This window comes from Mixophyes fleayi, chromosome 10, assembly GCF_038048845.1.
Source record: "Mixophyes fleayi isolate aMixFle1 chromosome 10, aMixFle1.hap1, whole genome shotgun sequence".
NCBI classification, from domain to species: domain Eukaryota; kingdom Metazoa; phylum Chordata; class Amphibia; order Anura; family Limnodynastidae; genus Mixophyes; species Mixophyes fleayi.
Window position 1 is genome coordinate 37,573,766 of NC_134411.1, and position 19,569 is coordinate 37,593,334.

Consider the following 19,569-nt stretch of genomic DNA (forward strand, 5'->3'; position numbering starts at 1 on the left):
CGTTGTAGCAGCGAGTGAGTTTTACCAAAGGTTACTGAGCGGATATGTAGAATTAGGAGCCCTGAGCAGTTACCAGGGAAGGGGAACTACATTAACTCAAATTATGGAAAGGTCAGAAACGTACTTACTCAAATGAAAAGCCATCAAGCCTAAAAGATGAAGACAGAAAGACATTACGTTAAGCAGTGAATGTGAGTAACAATGTACTGAATGGATATTGGAGAAGATAACACACAATAACACTTCCCAGAGATAACACAGAATTCCGCACAAATAGATACAAAATAATTGAACTTAAGTTACATCACCTACAACTTAAGTTTATCACCTACACACAATGGAGGCCGGCTGGGCGAATATTTAGGGGAATGAGGGACATCCTAATGAAGATACAGTGGCTGCCATTAAACACTACATGTCCCAGCATGGCTTCTGTACCACGTTTATTAGAGCAATGACGGACTGTAGAGATTCCAATCATCATTCTTACTAATTTAACCTCTATTTCCAAAATCACTAAAATCTAGGAAAGAAGAGCTGAAATCTGCTTTTCCTAAATGTATTTCTGTTCCCACATTGTACTTTATGGTGCATCATAATGAAGGCACAGCATTAAGCAAACATGGGCCCGGCTGGTATAGTTATTACAGTGTGTGCTCTCTATGGCTCGGATCCTTCACATACATCAAACGATACAAAGGTTTTGTCGTTACTATGGAAACGGCTGAAAAACACGTTGATTGCAACGCAAATGCTGCAGTCAAAAGACTACATCCGTCAATCAATGTCTTCCTGATCTTTCCAGGGAATACGGATAAGGATTATTTTCATTCTTAGGACTGTAAAGTTCTTGATTATTATGAGGTTTCTTCCCTCAACTCAAATACATTTTGAAAAGATATATATAGATATAGATATATATATATATATATATATATATATATATATATATATATATATATATATATATATATATATATATATATATATATACACACACACACACATATACACAAAGGCCAACAGGTCATCCATCATTTCTCTGTGCAACAATTATTCTGTTCTTATTTCCTAATTGATTTTAGCATTAGTTAGCACAATATAGACAAACCATTAAAGAAAGAAAATCTTTTGCCTCCCATAGATTTTCGGTGGGTATTTTTATCTTAACCCCTCGATGAGTGAAGGACAGACTCCTACTGTGATAATAGTAATGTTGAGGTGGTCTGAACACACAATTTTAAGACCCAGATCCCTACAGTTGAGTCATCCAGTCACTTCTGCTGGGAGTATTAGATACAGATACAGAAATATACATATATAATTTAAGTGACACGGTCTATGTTATGCAATACTTAAACCAGTACAGAGTTCCCCAGATAAGAAGCACTGGGGTACAGGTTCTCAAACACGGTGGGAGATAAATAGACAGGAAATACATCATTTTACTAATTGGATTGCTGGAGGCTGTAAAGATCAAAAGCAACACTTTATATAAAAATAAAGTAGACGTTAAAAAGTGATTTAACGTTACACTGAAATAATAAGTATATTTCCTGCAGAACCCTCCTATTTCAGAGTGTGAGAGGATTTAAGCACTTGTTACTGGGAGAAACAGGAATTGATGGAAATCAAAAAGTGAAACCCCGTTATTATAAGAATAAAAGTACACACAAAAAAATAGAGATATCCTTTTTATGTTTGATGCTTTGATCCGGCGGCGCCGTGTACAAGCGGCTTGGACGGACATTGTTGGGAGGTAAGGACAAAACAGCTAGTTTTGTACCTAACATGAAGCCGATTTTCCGATAATGGCGCCGTACGAGTCTTCTCTGTAATGGAGACGGACACGGCAGCCGCTGCCAGACACAGTCTCTCATTCGTTACAGAGGTGCCCTCCCCTCCAAGCACATTAGTAAAGGGGGGGCGGACTGTGCTGTGAATGAGCATGCCGACAAAAGCTTTTCTACCCACTATTTCATATGTCATGCGACTGTGGTTGCCATCTCCGAATGCCATATATTATATATTTTGTTTCTGGGATATTTTTGTTTCAAATAAATAAATAAAATAAAATCTAATTAATCCAATAATAATATTAAGCCCATCTACAGTTGTTACTGTATCTCCACGATACGTATTTAAGAGTAGAGACACCTCTGGGTGACAAGACAAAGCCCCTGGCTGAAAATCTGACATCACACAATGCTGGGACATAACCGTAACCCCTGCACATCCCACTGGTGATGGTTAATTCCTCTAATAACTGAGCGATTGTCAGTGACGATCAGAACCAGATGCAGTTGGTTACGGAAACAGGATCTGGTTCATCAGACTCCTGCACTGGATCTGCAAACTCCATCTATGTACTAACCAACAGGAACATGAGGGCGGCACTTACTGGTAATCGGTCAGACTGCCCTTCCTCTTTCGGGTACACTCCATTCCTCCTGTGCTGAGGGAACTAGATATGAGGTCGGTGGGACCCGGAGAGATGAAGTCATTAATAGTTGAAGTAATATCCATTCTTTGGTCAGCCATTGGAACATCTAAGACAGACAGCAAGAGAGCAGAAAAGTGAATTATCGGAGTAAGTCCTACACCGTACATCTTATACAAGTTACACTTCAGGATCTGTATCGCCCAATCTCAGGACATGTTTCGAGTTAGGTGATACAAAGTAACTTCAGGTTATATAAACTATTAGCCATGAATCAGCGCAGGGAAAGCAAAAATCCCAAACACAACATGTCGGAGAGATCACGTACCTAAAGATCCCGTCTTGGTGAATTAGGAACCACAGGGGAGAACCCTCCTGGAGGTCGGAGCAGACGGTCACCTACAAACCATGATCTTCTTTTAATCACTAGAGGAGAAGAAAAGTGTGAGTGCAACATTCAACTGCGGAAAGTAAGAGGACATATTATAGTAACTACATATTAACATATATAACCTGGCAGGGAGAACACACAATGATTACACTGATCAGTCATTTCTGACCCCTAACCAGGTCAATTAATATTATTTAATATTAGTATTTCCAAATATATCGAATACTAAGGAAATCAGATCAAATAAGGTCATGTTGGTGCTGTGACATGTATGAAACATATTTCTGGGTGTAAATGTCATTAATCAATGAAGGAGGACAGCTGGAATCAAATTAGTTACTAGACTGAGTCACCGTCCAATCAGATCCTCCGTCTCTGGTTTGGCCACAGAAGCAGTAGTGAGACAATCAGTGAAGGTTTGACCACAGTGACCAACGTACGGCCCATACACACTGCACTATAGATGGGCAGGTAGGCCCTTACAGACATACTAGACAACACAATGCTGAATACACGATCACTGGTCACACATTACTGCAGACATTCAGCTTTACGCAGATATTAAGCCCTCCTTCCTGTAGTTCTGTAAACACATTGTCGTTTCTTATTTTATAAAGGGTTTTATTGGCCGGGTTACAGCGCTGGCACAGGAATGTGGACGATGTCTGTTTTACATTAGTGCTCACTCCACAGAAAACTGCACAATGGGAGATTTTCTCCAAAAACTAAAAATGTCATAAAGTAAAAGGAAAAAACGGGAGATCTCAGCTGCGACGGCGGCCCGGTCATTAGCGACTAGAACACAACCGATGTCCGTAAATCATATACCGTGGTTACATTGTCGTATTTAAGTAAAACTTTTAGGCTGTGCGCAAATAGGTCACGGCAGCGGAACAAATAATGGTACAGAAGTTCTGTATCGAAATTACATTACTGTCTGTGTATAAAGAACCCCTGGATCTCTTATAACGACATGTAGATACGCTACATTGGTAATTGGCCTAATTACATCTACGGGTAGCCCAGGAGCAGCGAGGCCTTGTGCAGAGAACACAGTAAAATTATTTCTACAAATATGTTGGAGTTTATAATGCAAAGATGGAACTTTGATCAGTGTATTTGTATACAGTACTTAAATGTGCTTTAAACAAGTTCACACGCAGACGTGTAGACACTAGTAGATATCACTTACTCCAATAGCTAAAATATGAGTATAAATTACCTCCGGGATGACCCCCAGACTTACATGTTTTCTACCCACTATATCATATGTCATGCAACTGTGGTTGCCATGGTAGTTCCGTAAGTAGCACAAGTATCCATACCAGTAGTTGCCCAATCTCCCCGTACAGAGCTCCAGCTGCAACGACAAGGCACACATCATGTCAGTATTCCTTGCAGATGAAGGAGGTGACTGGGCAGTTAACTTGCTTCATTTACTATGTGAACATTTGGTCATAGAATCCTAGATTGAATTGTATAGAATCTGGATTAGGTGCGTTGGAAAGTATTTTTTTTTTTTCGCTTAATGCAGTCTTATTTCCTCACTGCATGAAGGAAAGTCTTTGCATTGATAAAAATGTCTCTCCCACACAGGCAATCTATTTTTTTTATTGCGTAGATTTCCTACGAATTCAGTGTGTTGGTAAATTGCAAGGTTGTGGCCGGCTGAACTCATCCATTTTTGTAAGGTTTTGCCCTTTAAATCACCATCACGTACAAGAAAATAAAGAACGCCTGAAATAGGATGAGGTAATCAGAATAAATTCCAAAATTGAAACCAAAACATCAGCCAGTGTTCTGTAGGAGGGCAGATTTCTGAGCTGCTAGACCAAAAAATGAAAGAATGTTTCACAGAGTAGTAATATTGAGTGTTTAGGATACACAGATTATTATTTTGTGTATTTGGAAACAATATACTGTAGTAATTAAACAAACAGAGTTATGTTTGGGATCCTGCTTTATCCACAATGATTGTGGATTGATGGATAAAGGGATTCTCTATAAATTGAACCTCCTGGTCTAAAATAAACCACATTTAAAATGTACCCTACCCTGCCACGACATTCATTCCTCTTATCAGAGCTCCTCACAGTGACCACAGGAGGTGGCATGTATCACTTTTATAGCATTTATTAAGTAATGTGGTACAGAGCCACAAGGGGCCAAATTTGACAGGATGTAGCTATGTGGGCCATCAGAGCGTTAGTCTAATTACATGAGACCGCTGAAAGCCTGATTGTGCTATCACTCGTAGCGACCATCGCTACTAATTACAGCACTTTATTTAAATAAGACCCCAGTGGATTTTCTACCATAACAGATCAGAATTTAGTGCATCAGCAACACAAAAACTGTAGCAAACTAAATAAAAGTGAAAAAAATAACATTTAAATGTAAAACGATAACTCCACCTAAAAGGAGCCCCCACAACTTGCAGATTGGAGGGAACCATAAGGTCACCCCACAACCAGCCAGAATAAAGACAAATAAAATTAGCACCATTCAGTAGGAGCCAGAGCCGCACGAACATTCCCAATAAAGGGACTCCTTCCCGTGAATATGTCGCTCAGTCCATATTACCACTGTGTTGAGGCCACTGGTGAACCTCCCTATAAGTCACCCTTATAAGGGTCACGTGAGGACCCTGGATTTAGATTGTAAGCTCCGATGGGGCAGGGACTGATGTGAGTGAGTTCTCTGTGCAGTGCTGCGGAATTAGTGGCGCTATATAAATAAATAAATGATGATGATATTACCCCCAACTACCCTAGTAGATAAACATTTAAAAGGATATCTTCACCCAAAACAATAAAAATTTGTGTTGTGTGGAGCTGACAATAATATATAGTTCTACTCATCCAGACTGTATAATCCTCTCCCTCATAAAGGCTTTGCTGTCTCCTAGCAGACGAGGGGAGAGCACTGCAGAGGGTCACGCTGAATTAGAGGATCGCCACACTAAAGGCCAGCAATAATCTATGTTACGTGTCTTAGTAAGCTGGAGCCCTCCCTCCCTCCGGGCGGAGACAATACACACACTAAGCACATGTATGTAAAGGAGGATGGGAAGACACCTAGGATTGTGCCCGGCTCACATGACTGGCCTGATGGCATGATTAAGTCAATCATGTGCACGCTAACACCTCTCCGAGCAAATCAAGGTCACAGCAAAAAGTAGGTCAACTGACTCAGCCAAGACACCCAGCACAAATCAGGACCTAGATCCCCGGGAAGCTGCCAGCGTGTCGCCTGCGCGTTATACAACACGTCCCCCCTCCACCGCACGGAGGATACAGGGCAGTGTGGCGTAAGAGGGGCGCAGCGCCCACCAGCGTATCCAGAGTGGAAAATATATTCTACATAATACCCACATTTTATAGTATGTATATATGTGTGGCCTATAAAATGTATAGATTGTTAATAAAGGATTTCTAGACATCTGATTGAAGTGGAAATCTGTTTTTCTAAATTGTCAAATATTTATCTAGGGCTGCCCATTCATTCAGATAACCTTAAAAAGAGACAATATCCAGTGTTCTCCCAGCACCTATATTCCGGGTGCTCCACCCGGCTGTTTTATTTGCCACCCGGCTCTTGGGAGCCCAACAGAGTCTTATTATAATAGAATAAACCATTGTTGGTCCTAGTATAACAGGCACTATGTGAGCACTACAGCCAGCAGTGTGTCTTACACTACTGACCACCAGTCCTGGCAGGTGTGGGCAATAACCTCCAACATATTTCACTATTATTGCAAAGTATTACACTGCCCCCCACCCGGCTACTTCTTAATGCAACATTTTCTGTGGAGAACACTGCTATTGTGCACATTTTTAATTAGAATACATATATACAAACATTTTCTTGTGTTTTAAGGCTACAGCTTTAAAAACACAGGTTTTCCCTTTGTATAGGTGTTGCACAATATTTACAGATGAATATATACATTATTATATACCCTTGTTATCAGAGGTCACCATTCAGTGTAACGTCATTCTGCTAGATCTGCTCAGAGCCCTCCTGTCAGTCTTACTGATGTGTGATAATGATTCTTGCACGATACAATAGTTTGTGGGCATGACATAGTAGCAAGAGCAGGATAAGATGTAATTGGGGGCAGAATATGAAATCACTGAGGGTGTTGTAAGTATCCAAGAGGTGGCACACAGGGACTCCATTAATCTGTGTTCAACGAATTCAGAAAATTCAGATTAATCAGCACTCAACTCATCCCAGAAACAGATCAACTTCTCCCGCTGCCCAAAGCACAATAGTCTCAATAGACAAAACAGGGGGTTAAGACAGCAGCTTGAATGACAATAAAACCTCAATATCCACACTTATAAAAGGGTCATCAAAGAATTGCATGAATCCGGGTGGCCACAAGCCAGAAAACGGCTTTAGCGCGACACGTCCACGTGCAAAGATCAGATCAACATATCGCAGGTGTTCATCAGGAACAAGACGGATACCAAGGGGTGGGGTCTATTAATATACCCCAGCTCATTTGTAGAACTCTATTAGCCAATTATGATCTTAAAAAAATTTGAATAAAAATTCAAATCAATCATGACATTGTAAGAAACATTTTATAACTGAACAAACAAAGAGATAGAAAAACAAGTAAATAATTTGGCACTCCGAACGTCTGAGGTTTGTATAGCGTCCTTCAATAAACAATACAGCTCCCAGGTTTATAGATCAGTAATAGGATACTTTCGTGAACCACATCCATTGTTGGTGGGAAGATTTCTTAAATGCAATAATATACAGCGCTAACTATACACTAACTGGGGACTTACGTACAATAAAAATTGCACCATTTTCTGTAATAAATATGAAAATCTCTGCAAAGCTCTTATTGCAGTTATCCTCACCCATCTTATAATGTACAGTATAAATGTACAGTCTGAAAAGCCTGTTACATCAGTACCTGTCCCTACATTTCTCCTACTCGCTTATTGTCAATCGCCCACCAAGGATGACTCATTGTCTTCAGCCTTTACCATGGGAATACGTCAAAATTAAAACCTTATCACATTTTTCTTTCACGTTTCCTTCTATTTTGGAGAACAACTATTTTTTAAAATGAATTTTAGTTTATACCGGTCACAAATTTGCACCCTCAAAAAGCCGTGGTATAATCAGGACCAGCAATGGACACACAAAGGGTTAAGTTATGTTTCAGGAGTCAGAGGAAAATGAATTACTGCCCCCGGTGGAAGGATTGTGTTAGAACAGACAATGGCGGCCTCTTATAACCATCTAACACAAGGGACACTTGAAGCGTCTGATATATGGGACATTAAGCGTCTCGGTTTCCCCGACCAAAGACAATTTAGACACCACAGGAATGAGACCTTATTTCTACACTAGTAGTATCTCATTCACAGTAAATAATAAGAGTTTGTGTACCGAGGAGTCCAATAGCAACACTTGCATGGATCTGCCCAAAGATACCAAGTCTCCTCTAGCTGTAATTTGCATAGAGTGCCGCAGGCATCGTGTAGAATCTGTCAGATTACAAGTTAGCACAAGAAAAGAATAAGATAAAGTAAAAAAAGACAAAACCTCAAAGTAATTTGCGCAATTGTGTCTAGCGCAGGAGAATGTAAAAAGCAGAGTTATCCGTTACCCCTCTGTGCAGGCAATCAGCAAACTTAAGCGTTATCATTACCAACTATTTGCCAGCTTCTCAGTCATTTATAGACTTCACAGTGATGTCTCATGTATCTCCGGCTACTAAGATATTATATTGTGCTAGGATTATTATTTATCTCACATTAAAAAGACTGATTGGACAGCTCTGGGAGGAGAGAACAGCATTCTGTAGAAGAGAAGAGAAACAATGGCATCTTTACAGATTGGTGTGCTCTCAAAGAATGATATCATAAACACTAGATAAAGCAAATAATCTCTTCATAGATGAATCCCTTAATAAAAAAAGAGAAAGAATATGATTATTTGCTTTAAGAAACCAAAATAAACTATGGAAATCATTCTACTGAAGAAAGTGTGTGCTGTATATAGCGTTGATTGCCTTCATATAAGGGTAGATCACACTGAATTGAGTGAAGATCGAGAATGATTAGTCTTTGACCCTGTAGATTTACTCCTGTGGAGCTAGTCTCCACGTTGCTTGTTTGGGAACGTTTATAGAAAAATGGACAATTATCCACGCTTTTCTCTCCAGTGGTCTAGAACCGAACTCATGACCCCAGGGGTGTGAAGCAGCAATGCTAACTATTGTGCCACAGTGCTGGAAAGTAAAAATATAACACCTGTGAATTAGTCTAAAGACACTGAACACCTTGCAGCTAAGATGAACTAGAAATTATGTACAGGATTAGCCAGTCATGTGACTCAGCGTGCGAAGAGATTTTATATCGCAGGGGGGGAAATATTCAGAAGGAATTTAAATTATAAAGGTTCGGTCTCAGCTATGGAGCGAACTCCCTTAAAGAAACAAAAAAAAAAACAACAGGTAACATGCGAGATTACCAGGACTTTATCCCAACGGCTTCCGGGAAGCCATAGTGCATGCGAGGTCAGAACACGGTGATGACATTTCAATGGATGAATCACCCAGGTAAATAAAATAAATACCAAAATAAAAAAATGATTACAGGCTGCTTGTCAAACCGGATGACAGCAGCTTAGGACAAAATTACATATTGTTACGTAATATCATCCATCGTAAAATCACTTTCTGGCATGATAACCAGCCTGCATAATAATATACGTGGATTGTCAGGCGACAGAACGGTTCTCAGACATCTAAAAAAAAAAACACAAAAAAACCCTGCATTAATTATTAATTTGTATGTACGGTGCCAAGAGCCCATTGAGGAGGGGCATGGTCATTTAAAAAAAAAAGAAAAAAGAAAAAAAGGGTTGTGGTTTGACCAGAAAGGTGTTAGCGCCTATTGCCAGGACCGTATCGTGATATTTACAAATAGTAGCAAATGTGCCAAAAATCCCACCAAAACTGGTGCAAGGTTCTGTTATGGGGATATTAAAACATATTTTTTTTATTTGTTAAATAAATGTAGAACATTTTTTTAACTATTGTTTCTGCACAGTATTTCTGTGGCCAGAGTACCAGTGACGCCTTCTTTAATCATGTATAGGTGTATGAATCTAGTTTACACTTTTTTTTGACAATACTGCAACAAATTATATTTGATTCTCTTATCAAAACTTTGCGCCCTATGCAATAGGAATAAAAAAACTAAAGTAATGATCTTCCTCCGAGATCCTATCAGATACTTCATATAGTGTCCTGATCAAACGGGGGACCACACAAGGTACGGTGTAATAAGCAAACAGTCAGTGTTGGACCAGGCATGCTGGTCCTATGTAGGCGAGGGATGGCACTTAGAGGATGACACTAAGTAGGTGGTATCCAAAACGTGTCTTTAAACACACATGGCTATTTTAAATATTGCAGGCAAACTCCCCGACCATCAGCGATTTGCAAAATCGGAGCTTAATACATTTACCTCCTAGACTCCAACTTTATTTATTCATTCCATTAGTGGCACTACAGTCATATTACTAACTTGCCCAGACCCAGACTTCTGCTCCCGACCTCTGGACTCCTTAATTGTCTCTACTCCCACCGATGCTTCCAGCTATGACCACACAATTCTCCAAATGCCACCAGCCCCTCGTGTCTCTGCAACCCCCCCCCCCTCTAGAATGGAAGCTCTTAGAACAGAGGTGTCCAAGTTCAGTCCTCAAGGGCTACCAACAGGTCATGTTTTCAGGATGTCTTTAATTATGCACAGGTGAGTTAATCTTTTTGGCTGGGTCAGTAATTATCCCAACTGTTTCTACAGAAAGAAATACTGAAAACATGACCTGTCGGTAGCCCTTGAGGAATGAAGTTGGACATCTGTCTTAGAAGCAGCCCCCCCTCTATCTTCCATGTGCACTCATCTCTGCACAATCTGTCTGCACAATCTGTCTGCACAATCTGTCTGCACAATCTGTCTGCACTTGTCCTGTTTTTTGCACAATCTGTCTTACTGCATGTTTAGGTTTCCATGTATTATGTGTATTTGGTCGTCATACCCTATAAAGAGCATCTTATAAATAAATGATGATGAAACGGTACTTAACACCTCTGGCTTCTAAATTATACATTATTTTGACTACTCCTGGCATAGATTGTAAAGCGCAGGTATTCATCTGGATAATCATTCTCACTAAAACCACTGACAAGTGAAGTGAGTAACACCGATTATCTAGTTACAATGGCACCTGTTAAGGGGTGGGATATATTAGGCAGCAAGTTAACAGTCAGTTCTTGAAGTTGATGTGTTGGAAGCAGAAAAAATGGCCAAAAGTATCTGAGCAACTTTGATAAGGGCCAAATTGTGATGGTTAGATGACTGGGTCAGAGCATCTCCAACACGGCAGGTCTTGTGGGGTGTTCCCGGTATGCAGTGGTTAGTACCTAACAAAAGTGGTCCAAGGAAGGACAACCAGTAACAGAGTCATGAGTGTCCAAGGGTCATTGATGCGCATTGGGGAGCAAAGGATAACACGTCTGATCCAATCCCACAGAAGAGCTACTGTAGCACAAATTGGTGAAATAGTTAATGCTGCTATGATATAAAGGTGACAGAACACATAGAGCATCACAGCTTGCTGCGTATGTGGCTGCGAAGCCGCAGACTGTGTCAGAGAGCCCATTCTGACCTCTGCGCACCGCCAAAAGCGCCTACAATGGGCACGTGAGCACCAGAACTGGACCATAGAGCAGTGGAAGACAATGGCCTTGTCTGATGAATCACATTTTCTATTACATCACGTGGACGGCCGGGTGCATGTACGTCATTTACCTGGGGAAGAGATGGCACCAGGGTGCACTATGGGAAGAAGACAAGCTGGTGGAGGCAGTGCGATGCTCTGGGCAATGTTCTGCTGGGAAACTCTGGGTCCTGGCATTCATGTGGATGTTACTATGACACGTACCACCTGCCTAAACATTGTCACAGACCAAGTACACCCTTCATGGCGGCGGTATTCCCTGATGGCAGTGGCCTCTTTCAGCAGGATAATGCTCCCTGTCACACTGCAAACATTGTTCAGGAATGGTTTGAGGAACATGACAGAGAGTTCAAGGTGTTGACTTGGTCTCCAAATTCCCCAGATCTCAATCTGATCGAGCATCTGTGGGATGTGCTGGAAAAACACCTCGCAACTTACAGGACTTGAAGGATCTTAGTGTCAGATACCACAGGACACCTTTAGAGGTCTTGTGGAGCTCATGCCTCAACGGGTCAGAGCTGTTTTGGCGTAACGAGGAGGACATACACAATATTAGGCAGGTGGTTTTAATGTTGTGTCGATATATATATACTCTACAAACTGTAATGCTGCATTCCTGACGCTGCTCTATAGTTATTTACCTTGTCGCGAACAAACAGTGAAGGTAATTCAGAGTTTGTCAACAAATGCCAAAGAGAAGATCAGCTTTGATCATAACATATTTCGTCCCTGGAAACCATAACTGCCCTGGTATTGTTTGTGTGGGAGACCAAGGGATCAGTAGAAGTGATCAGCTCTGCAGTGACTTATATATAGGATGTATTACCCAAACTCCGGAACTGGTTTTTACTTTAGGACTTTAAAAAAAAAGCTTTTTTTTTTTAAAAAAAAGGGAGCGTCTAGGAGTGTTTTGTTATGAATGGAGAGCTGCCAGCCAATAACCTTCCTAATGTCTTATATGTTTACACACTGCTCCTAATCTCACCAGTCATGGGAAGAAGGGATGTCCCAGGAATGGAAATGGTCACTAATGAAGGAAAATGCCCAAATTAGCCTCTCGTAATGGGTTGTGTCCCCGACAGGCCCCCCCCCCAAAAAAAGAAAGAATATGACAGGGATGTGAATTCTAAATATAACCTACTTGCATTTTTATACTAATAACATCTACGACAGATGTCAATTAATTAAATTTTACAGATATATTAATTTCAGTGCCCTCCCTTTGAATCATCTCACATTTAGGACGTTGAAGGAAGGTGAATCACGATGATCGTTTACACCAATACGAAACACGGGCGTTACAGATTATTTAATCAATCTACCGACCCTTTAGATCTTTTGATACGTGTTGAATTTACAGCGATGCCATCAACAATTTAGACTCTGAAAGATCCTCTGCAGTATCCGCAGGTAACTGTGCTAACAACAGGAAGCTGGTTTGCATATGAAAAAGATTTCATGAGGATCAATAGATTATCCCAATTGCAGCTTGGTATTGGCTGGGAGCTGACGGAGGCACACGATTGGCTATCCACAGCAGCGTCACATATCTATCCGCCTTCCTTACGATCGAGAACACCACTGTTCTTCTGGTCAAACTCGGTCAGGTCCAGGGGACGGCTGCTAAAAACTCCTGAGACGTCCGATACTTTTAAAGCAATTTTATGTTTAATGATCTTTTAAGCCATTAAAAACATGAAGCTATCTCGACTTATCTTTGACTAATTATTCTTAATGGTTTATAGCTCATTAACTAATTATCTGCTGCCCTTATTAGTAATTAAGACAAAAAGCACGGAGCAAAGACAAGGTTCACATTCTTATAATAACCACCAGTTTTATTTCAGGGTGAGGGTCTCAGGTGGTCGCCAGCTTTAAGCCCTCCTGGAGGTTTGAAACCCTCTAAAAACCAGGCTGAAAATTATTATTATATAGAATTTTCCCATCGGATGTTTTCCTAACTCACTGCAATAAAATACTTTGGGAGATATAGATAACGAGCACTAGTTTAATTAGACTGGAACTTGCATTTGTTTTATATAGTACTCGCTTAGAACTAAAGCTTAGCAATAAGCTAATGAGCTTGGTAATAAGGAGATAAAGTTCTGGCTACCCTGGCTCATCTTCAGCAATATGAAACGATCTGTAACACAGAGCGAATTTTCTAATATAAACTATGCGAGTACCCACCAGGTAACTGCAATGCATGATATCTATTGCAACCTTCAAAGATCCGTTGCAGGGTGTGCCTGAACGGAGCTATGAGGTCATCATACAGAGGGGCTGATTCATTGCGGCCACGTTAGTCTAGGAATAACTCAGCGCTAATTGTATAAGCGTTAATTTTAACCTGGGGCAAAAATCAGTGTTAAAATTACCGTACCAACGGTAATACTGTCCACTTTTACCATAGTAATGGCAACAGTGCACAGGCCACATTATTCCCAGAAAAATGCAGCCGAATTGAACCCAGAGTGTTGTGCCGCGCTCACCTGCGGACATCACTGCGGTGTCTGGCTGCACACGTTGCCGGCCATTACAGTAGGAGTCTACGCTAATTTTTCTGCACATCTCTATGGGGTGTAAGAAAAAGTGAGCGGAGATTCCCGCCATAATATAAGCGCTGAATTGAATCTCCCCCATAGGGGGGAATTCAACCGGCCGCGTTGTGTCTTCAGAACAATCCATAGAGACACTTTGTGGCGGAGATTTTTCAAAAACTTCTGCTCCCACAGACATGCGAGAGAACATGAGCAGAGATTTTAGTACCATATTAGCTGGCAAGGAGAGCAGCCAGCGGCATCTCGCGGCTAACTGTATCTGCCCCATATAGTCTTCCTGCTCTGGAAGAGTCTGCAAATAATACGCTCTCTCCCAGCACTTGCCTGTACTATCCTGCATCTCATACTGATTAGTGATTCTTCTAGGCTTGACCAGAGTAAACAGGTTACTGAAGTCAGACGTGCAGAGATGTAATTGTCAGTCAGTCTTATTCATAATGACCAACACTCATTACAGCAGCTAATTTGCAAAGTCAGTGCTAGCTGACTGCAGAGCCGAACAGGGATATAATCACCCAGATGATGTTTACTGCACATGTTCTCTGTGACTCATCACCTACAGCCTTAAATCTGTGCTGAGAAAAAAAAAAAAAAAAAAAAAAAAAAAAAGACAGCAGGGGCTGGATTCCCCCGACTAGAGGGAACAGCAGCAGGAAGAGATCCGCAGAACGAGGCTGCACAGGTGGACACCTACAAAGTAACTCAGAGGATGCATTTCCCTGCTTGATTCTGCAAAGACCAGGCTGGCACCCAGAAGCTCCACAATTTTATTCTACAGAAACATAAAAACAAGCTATTTAACAAGAACTTCCGTTGTCATGTAAACCAGTAAAACACACACATACATTGTGGCATCTTTATTTAATCTGCTAACACTAGACGACCATGGGTCAGGTCAGCATTAAATGTATTATTAGTTTGTGTGTCTTCCACACTAAGTAGTAAGCAAAAAAAGAAATGAAAATAAGAACAAGTTATTTTCTATGTGGAGCGGTCAGGCTGCACTGTGCACACTTGTGGGACGGTGTCCTGTCAGCTCTCCTGTTGTGCAGCTTGTGATGGATAAAATGCTCTCTTGCAGATGAACAAGGCATTATGTAGTAAAGCACAAACATAACCCGGTTACAAGTCCACTTTAAGAAAATAAAAAGGGAACTGTTGGAATTATTCTCTTTCCCACCTGTATTGCCCGTATTTTATTGTAAAGTGTAAGATTGCATTGGTAGAAATAAGAAATATGATGGAGTCTAGTTTACCAATAAGAGATGCTGTATTGGAAGGATAACACATATATATTCGATAACTGTAGCTCCTACTAAATTATAAAAAGTATATTACAAGTGACTTAAGTTTTGAGACCGTATAAAGCTACATGGAAATAAGTGAGTTTTTTGTTTTTATTCTTTTCAATTTTAATAAAACTTTGATTGCATTTTAACACTGTATGTTATATTATCATTCTTCTTCTTTTGTTACCGTAAGCATTGCCATATTAAATCCCATTTAATAAAGTTCCGCCTTTGTGTCCTTAACAAAAAAAAACAAAAATCAGGTGCTAGATAACTTGGTTATTAATATAAATGCTACACAACTGAAACACAGGGTTATTAATAGGTTCTTTACGACTCTGGGTGAAGTTTAATTGTAATGGTATATTAATTGTGGTGGTCTTCTGAGTAAGGGGAGAAACTTCCTCACAGTGTGGTCTATGAAACCAAATCTTGTTGGTGGTAGTTTTGGAATAGTGTATGACAGTGGTTCCCAAACTGTGCACCTAGGCTCCCTGGGGTGCCTTGGAGATCTCACAGGGGTGCCTCGGCCAGGATTACTTGGTCTTTATTTTGGCTTAGGGGTGCCTTGAAAACATTTTGGAGACCCTAAGGGTGCCTTGAACTGAAAAAGTTTGGAATCCACTGGAGTATGGGATGTAAATAGGGGATTGTAATCATTGTTAGACAGACCAAAAGGGTTTCTTTTGCGATTAACAATTTGTCACACGGGCTCAGGTGACAACAGGAGATTATAAATAAGTCATTATCATTTGGATATTATATTGTACAACCCGCCCATATAAGGTGTTGCTGTATTGTAGGACTGTGTACTGAAGCACATTATAATTAAACAGATTTAAGATTAGAGTGAACGGAACAAAACGTAATTGACAGATGGAACTTCCTGATGCACAAGGCTCTCGCACAGAATAAAGCAAACAAATACATTTGATTAACACAGATTACTGGACACTACAGGTAATAAAACATTTGGATTGTAATGATCACATCCTTTAGGAGTTTGGAACAACCTTGTGTCCCCTGGAACAACATGTAAACTGTCCACAGACAGGAAAATCTCTCCTACATGAACGAAACATCTTGAATGCTGCTTCTGTTACATGAAATAATTAGATGGATTGTAGAATAACTCAGCCACTCTCACTGAAACAGCCCCGGCACGGGGACCGGTCTCCAACCAACGGACAACGCTCCAGAGCCAGGTTTATCCCTGTGGTGTGAATGAGCCATTTCCTACAGTGTATATTTACGTCTGGATAATCAATACCAGAGCGTTGGTAGATGGAACATTTAATCACCATGCATGAGACGCAATTGCAACTGGTTGCTAGGTAACTACTAATACAGTAATATTAATTTTGGTACACAAGTGTTTTTCCCAGAGAATCACAGAAGGGGATGCTAAACACAGGACTTATCCAGAAAAAAATATATATATATTGTAACAGGATATATCATGGACAAGTCCATTAACTCACAACTCTGCTACAAACGTCATTGTAATACAAAGATTTAACCGATTCACCAGCATCAGAAAGCTAAATATTTTCTACAACAAAAAGGGAATAATAGTATTCAGCTTTCTCCTTATGAAGGAAGCCCAATGGGCATTGTAGGTAGTTTCTACTCCATGGTCGCGGGACACACTGCATATTGTACCATGCTCAGCGCTTAGAATAATAAGAAAATAAATATCAGTGGTGGCTGGAGACAAATCTATATGTGAAAGTGCTGCCAACTTGCTTTAGATACAAACATATAAATAGTGGTTAACACCAGCAAGAGGAGAATTTAGGAGAAAACATTGCAGATAATTGATGCAAGAAAACAGAATTCATGGACATGCACAATAAAAACGATTGCAAATTGCATTAATTAAAAATGCTGCAATTATGGGCATATGCTGCAAGGCATCAATAAAACTTCAAAAACCTCTCGAATACAGAGGAAACAACTCCCCGTCTCATGGAAAAAAAACAAAAAACAACTTAACTACACACAGAAGAGTATATTATATGCATGTGTAAAAAAGAAAGCACTTCAGGGCATCAGCGAAGCATTTGCTAACAGACAATCACAAGCGGATCACTACTGATAGTGATATCACCATCCGTTATTTGCAACTGTCGCTGATCAGCCGCTAATACTACGGATTGTATATGCATTTGTGAACCAGTTTTAATCCGTTTGTAATTGGCTGACAAACCCTGACTGTACCGCCCTGCACGCCCCTCCGATACCAGACGTAAGAGAGCATAAGCACCAGAATGCGCACACTTTTCTGGGCATGAATGATTTTGTGCAAGATACGCTATGCAAACTGGCAATAGTACTCACTCTACACCATCCCCAAATTTCCACATATGAACAATGCAGATATAATACTGCAATTTACATCTGCAATTCCCCTCATGTCTTTAGGACAATATCCCTAAAGCCTGATCCAGGTCACCCCACCCTTGTGCATTAATCAAACCATTCCACATTGTGTAATTTGGCAAAACAAGTCTACAAATCTGTCAGTCACCATCTGCTTGTTTAGTTAGAGAAGCTCTTTTCCCCTAACAGATCAGTCTGCTGCAAAAGAGTGAGAAAGCATGGTGTGTGTGTGTATGTGTGTGTGTGTGTGTGTGTGTGTGTGTGTATATAATATAGGCATCGTCGTGCTTAATAATACACAGTCGTTCATATGTTGTATGGCCAATAGTTTCTCTACTTTAAAATCTATCCTAGAGGTAGGAAATGGCACTGCAAAGATTGTCAGAATGGGTCAGCGAAAGCTGAGATTAGGTCATTTAAAAAGATGTACAGACAGACAGACAAATACAAGACCCAAGTGAGATAAATATTAATAATAAGCCTTTGTGCATAATACAATACGGGTATTTTTCTGTTCGGACACAAATGTTACGTGGGCTGCGGAAGATTCGCTTCCATCATATCCCCCTTTTTACGAGAAGGCTTCTAAGATATTGTTTAACATGTGACATCATCACTGGAAGTAACACAAAACATCTCCTACTCAAACAGCCTTTCACTGCTTTAATAAGCCCAGAAAGGCAACGGTGAGTCACATTCCCATTAATACTGCTCTAGGATCACGCACAGCTACTGAAAGACACAGAATATTGTCAGTTCCTGCTGTAATGCTTTTAATTCAGCAAATCAATCTGAGACGCAAATCCACAGGAACATCAATTTTATCGCCATACTGCCTGTAAGCTTTGAACATGAAAGGGATTGTCACATAAGGCCGGCAATGTCTCGCCCACGGTCTCACGTTAACCCACTGACCTAAATGCTGTGGACAGAGAGAGAGAGAGAGCGCAGTAAGCAGGACGGAGATCTCAAAACAGATAATGAAGGAGAAGATGATCCCTCTGGTACGCGGATATAACAACCAGACACAAATCAAACATCACTCACGGAAATATGACAAATATATAAATAGGAAACTTAGAACTGGGTTTGGTAAACCTCTCAAACGGTTGTCGAATTGACAGACACCTGAAGTGTAAGCTCTTAGGCCCACAAGACTGCTTATGGTCACTTCTTATGGACGTACACTCAAATGAGCTAGACTTGCACTCACATTAAGAACTTGAAGACAAAGTGGTGTGTAAGGCTTAGTAAACATGGCCCCAAACATGCAGACAAGACATTTTCCTTCACTGCATATGAAGCCAGACCAAGATAACATGGCTTTGTGCATTAGAAAAGCAATGCCATATCGTGTTCTAGAATGGGCAACCCCATACACTTCAGGGGCCCCGTGGTGTGGCCTTCTAACCTTCCAAAGGGCCACAGATTACCCTTAATGTCAGTAATAAGTTAGAACAATACATTTAACTGATCTAGATGAAGAATATCAGTTTAAGTCTGCGATGATCCAAGAAAAGCATACATTGCATTACAAACCATCCATCTATATTTGTCATATGTAATAATATTCGTACAAAAAAATTCCATAGAAATAGAATATTTTACATTTTGACTTTTGCAAACCAAATTGTTGACAATAGTTGTTGGTGATCCAGACATAAGATTGCCCTACATATAATGAGTTCTGTAATACATAAGCAGTAGAGGAAAAGCTTAGTAAAC

General features: G+C 40.4%; 1 protein-coding gene across 4 annotated transcripts in view; it reads right to left on the reverse strand.

The window, feature by feature from the left end:
* BMAL1 (basic helix-loop-helix ARNT like 1) overlaps nt 1–19,569 on the reverse strand; it is a 75,599-nt gene that overhangs the window by 12,219 nt on the left and 43,811 nt on the right. For 2 of the 4 annotated variants that reach the window (XM_075188451.1, XM_075188447.1), the window contains exons 2-4: nt 2,769–2,866; nt 2,402–2,549; nt 129–149 (exon numbers count right to left, since the gene is read on the reverse strand). In XM_075188451.1, the coding sequence (XP_075044552.1) occupies nt 129–149; nt 2,402–2,541 (161 nt within the window). In that variant the 5' untranslated portion in view covers nt 2,542–2,549; nt 2,769–2,866. Of the gene's footprint in view, nt 1–128; nt 150–2,401; nt 2,550–2,768; nt 2,867–4,077; nt 4,192–19,569 lie in introns of those variants that run through there. The other 2 variants (XM_075188450.1, XM_075188448.1) reach the window with 2 other exon arrangements.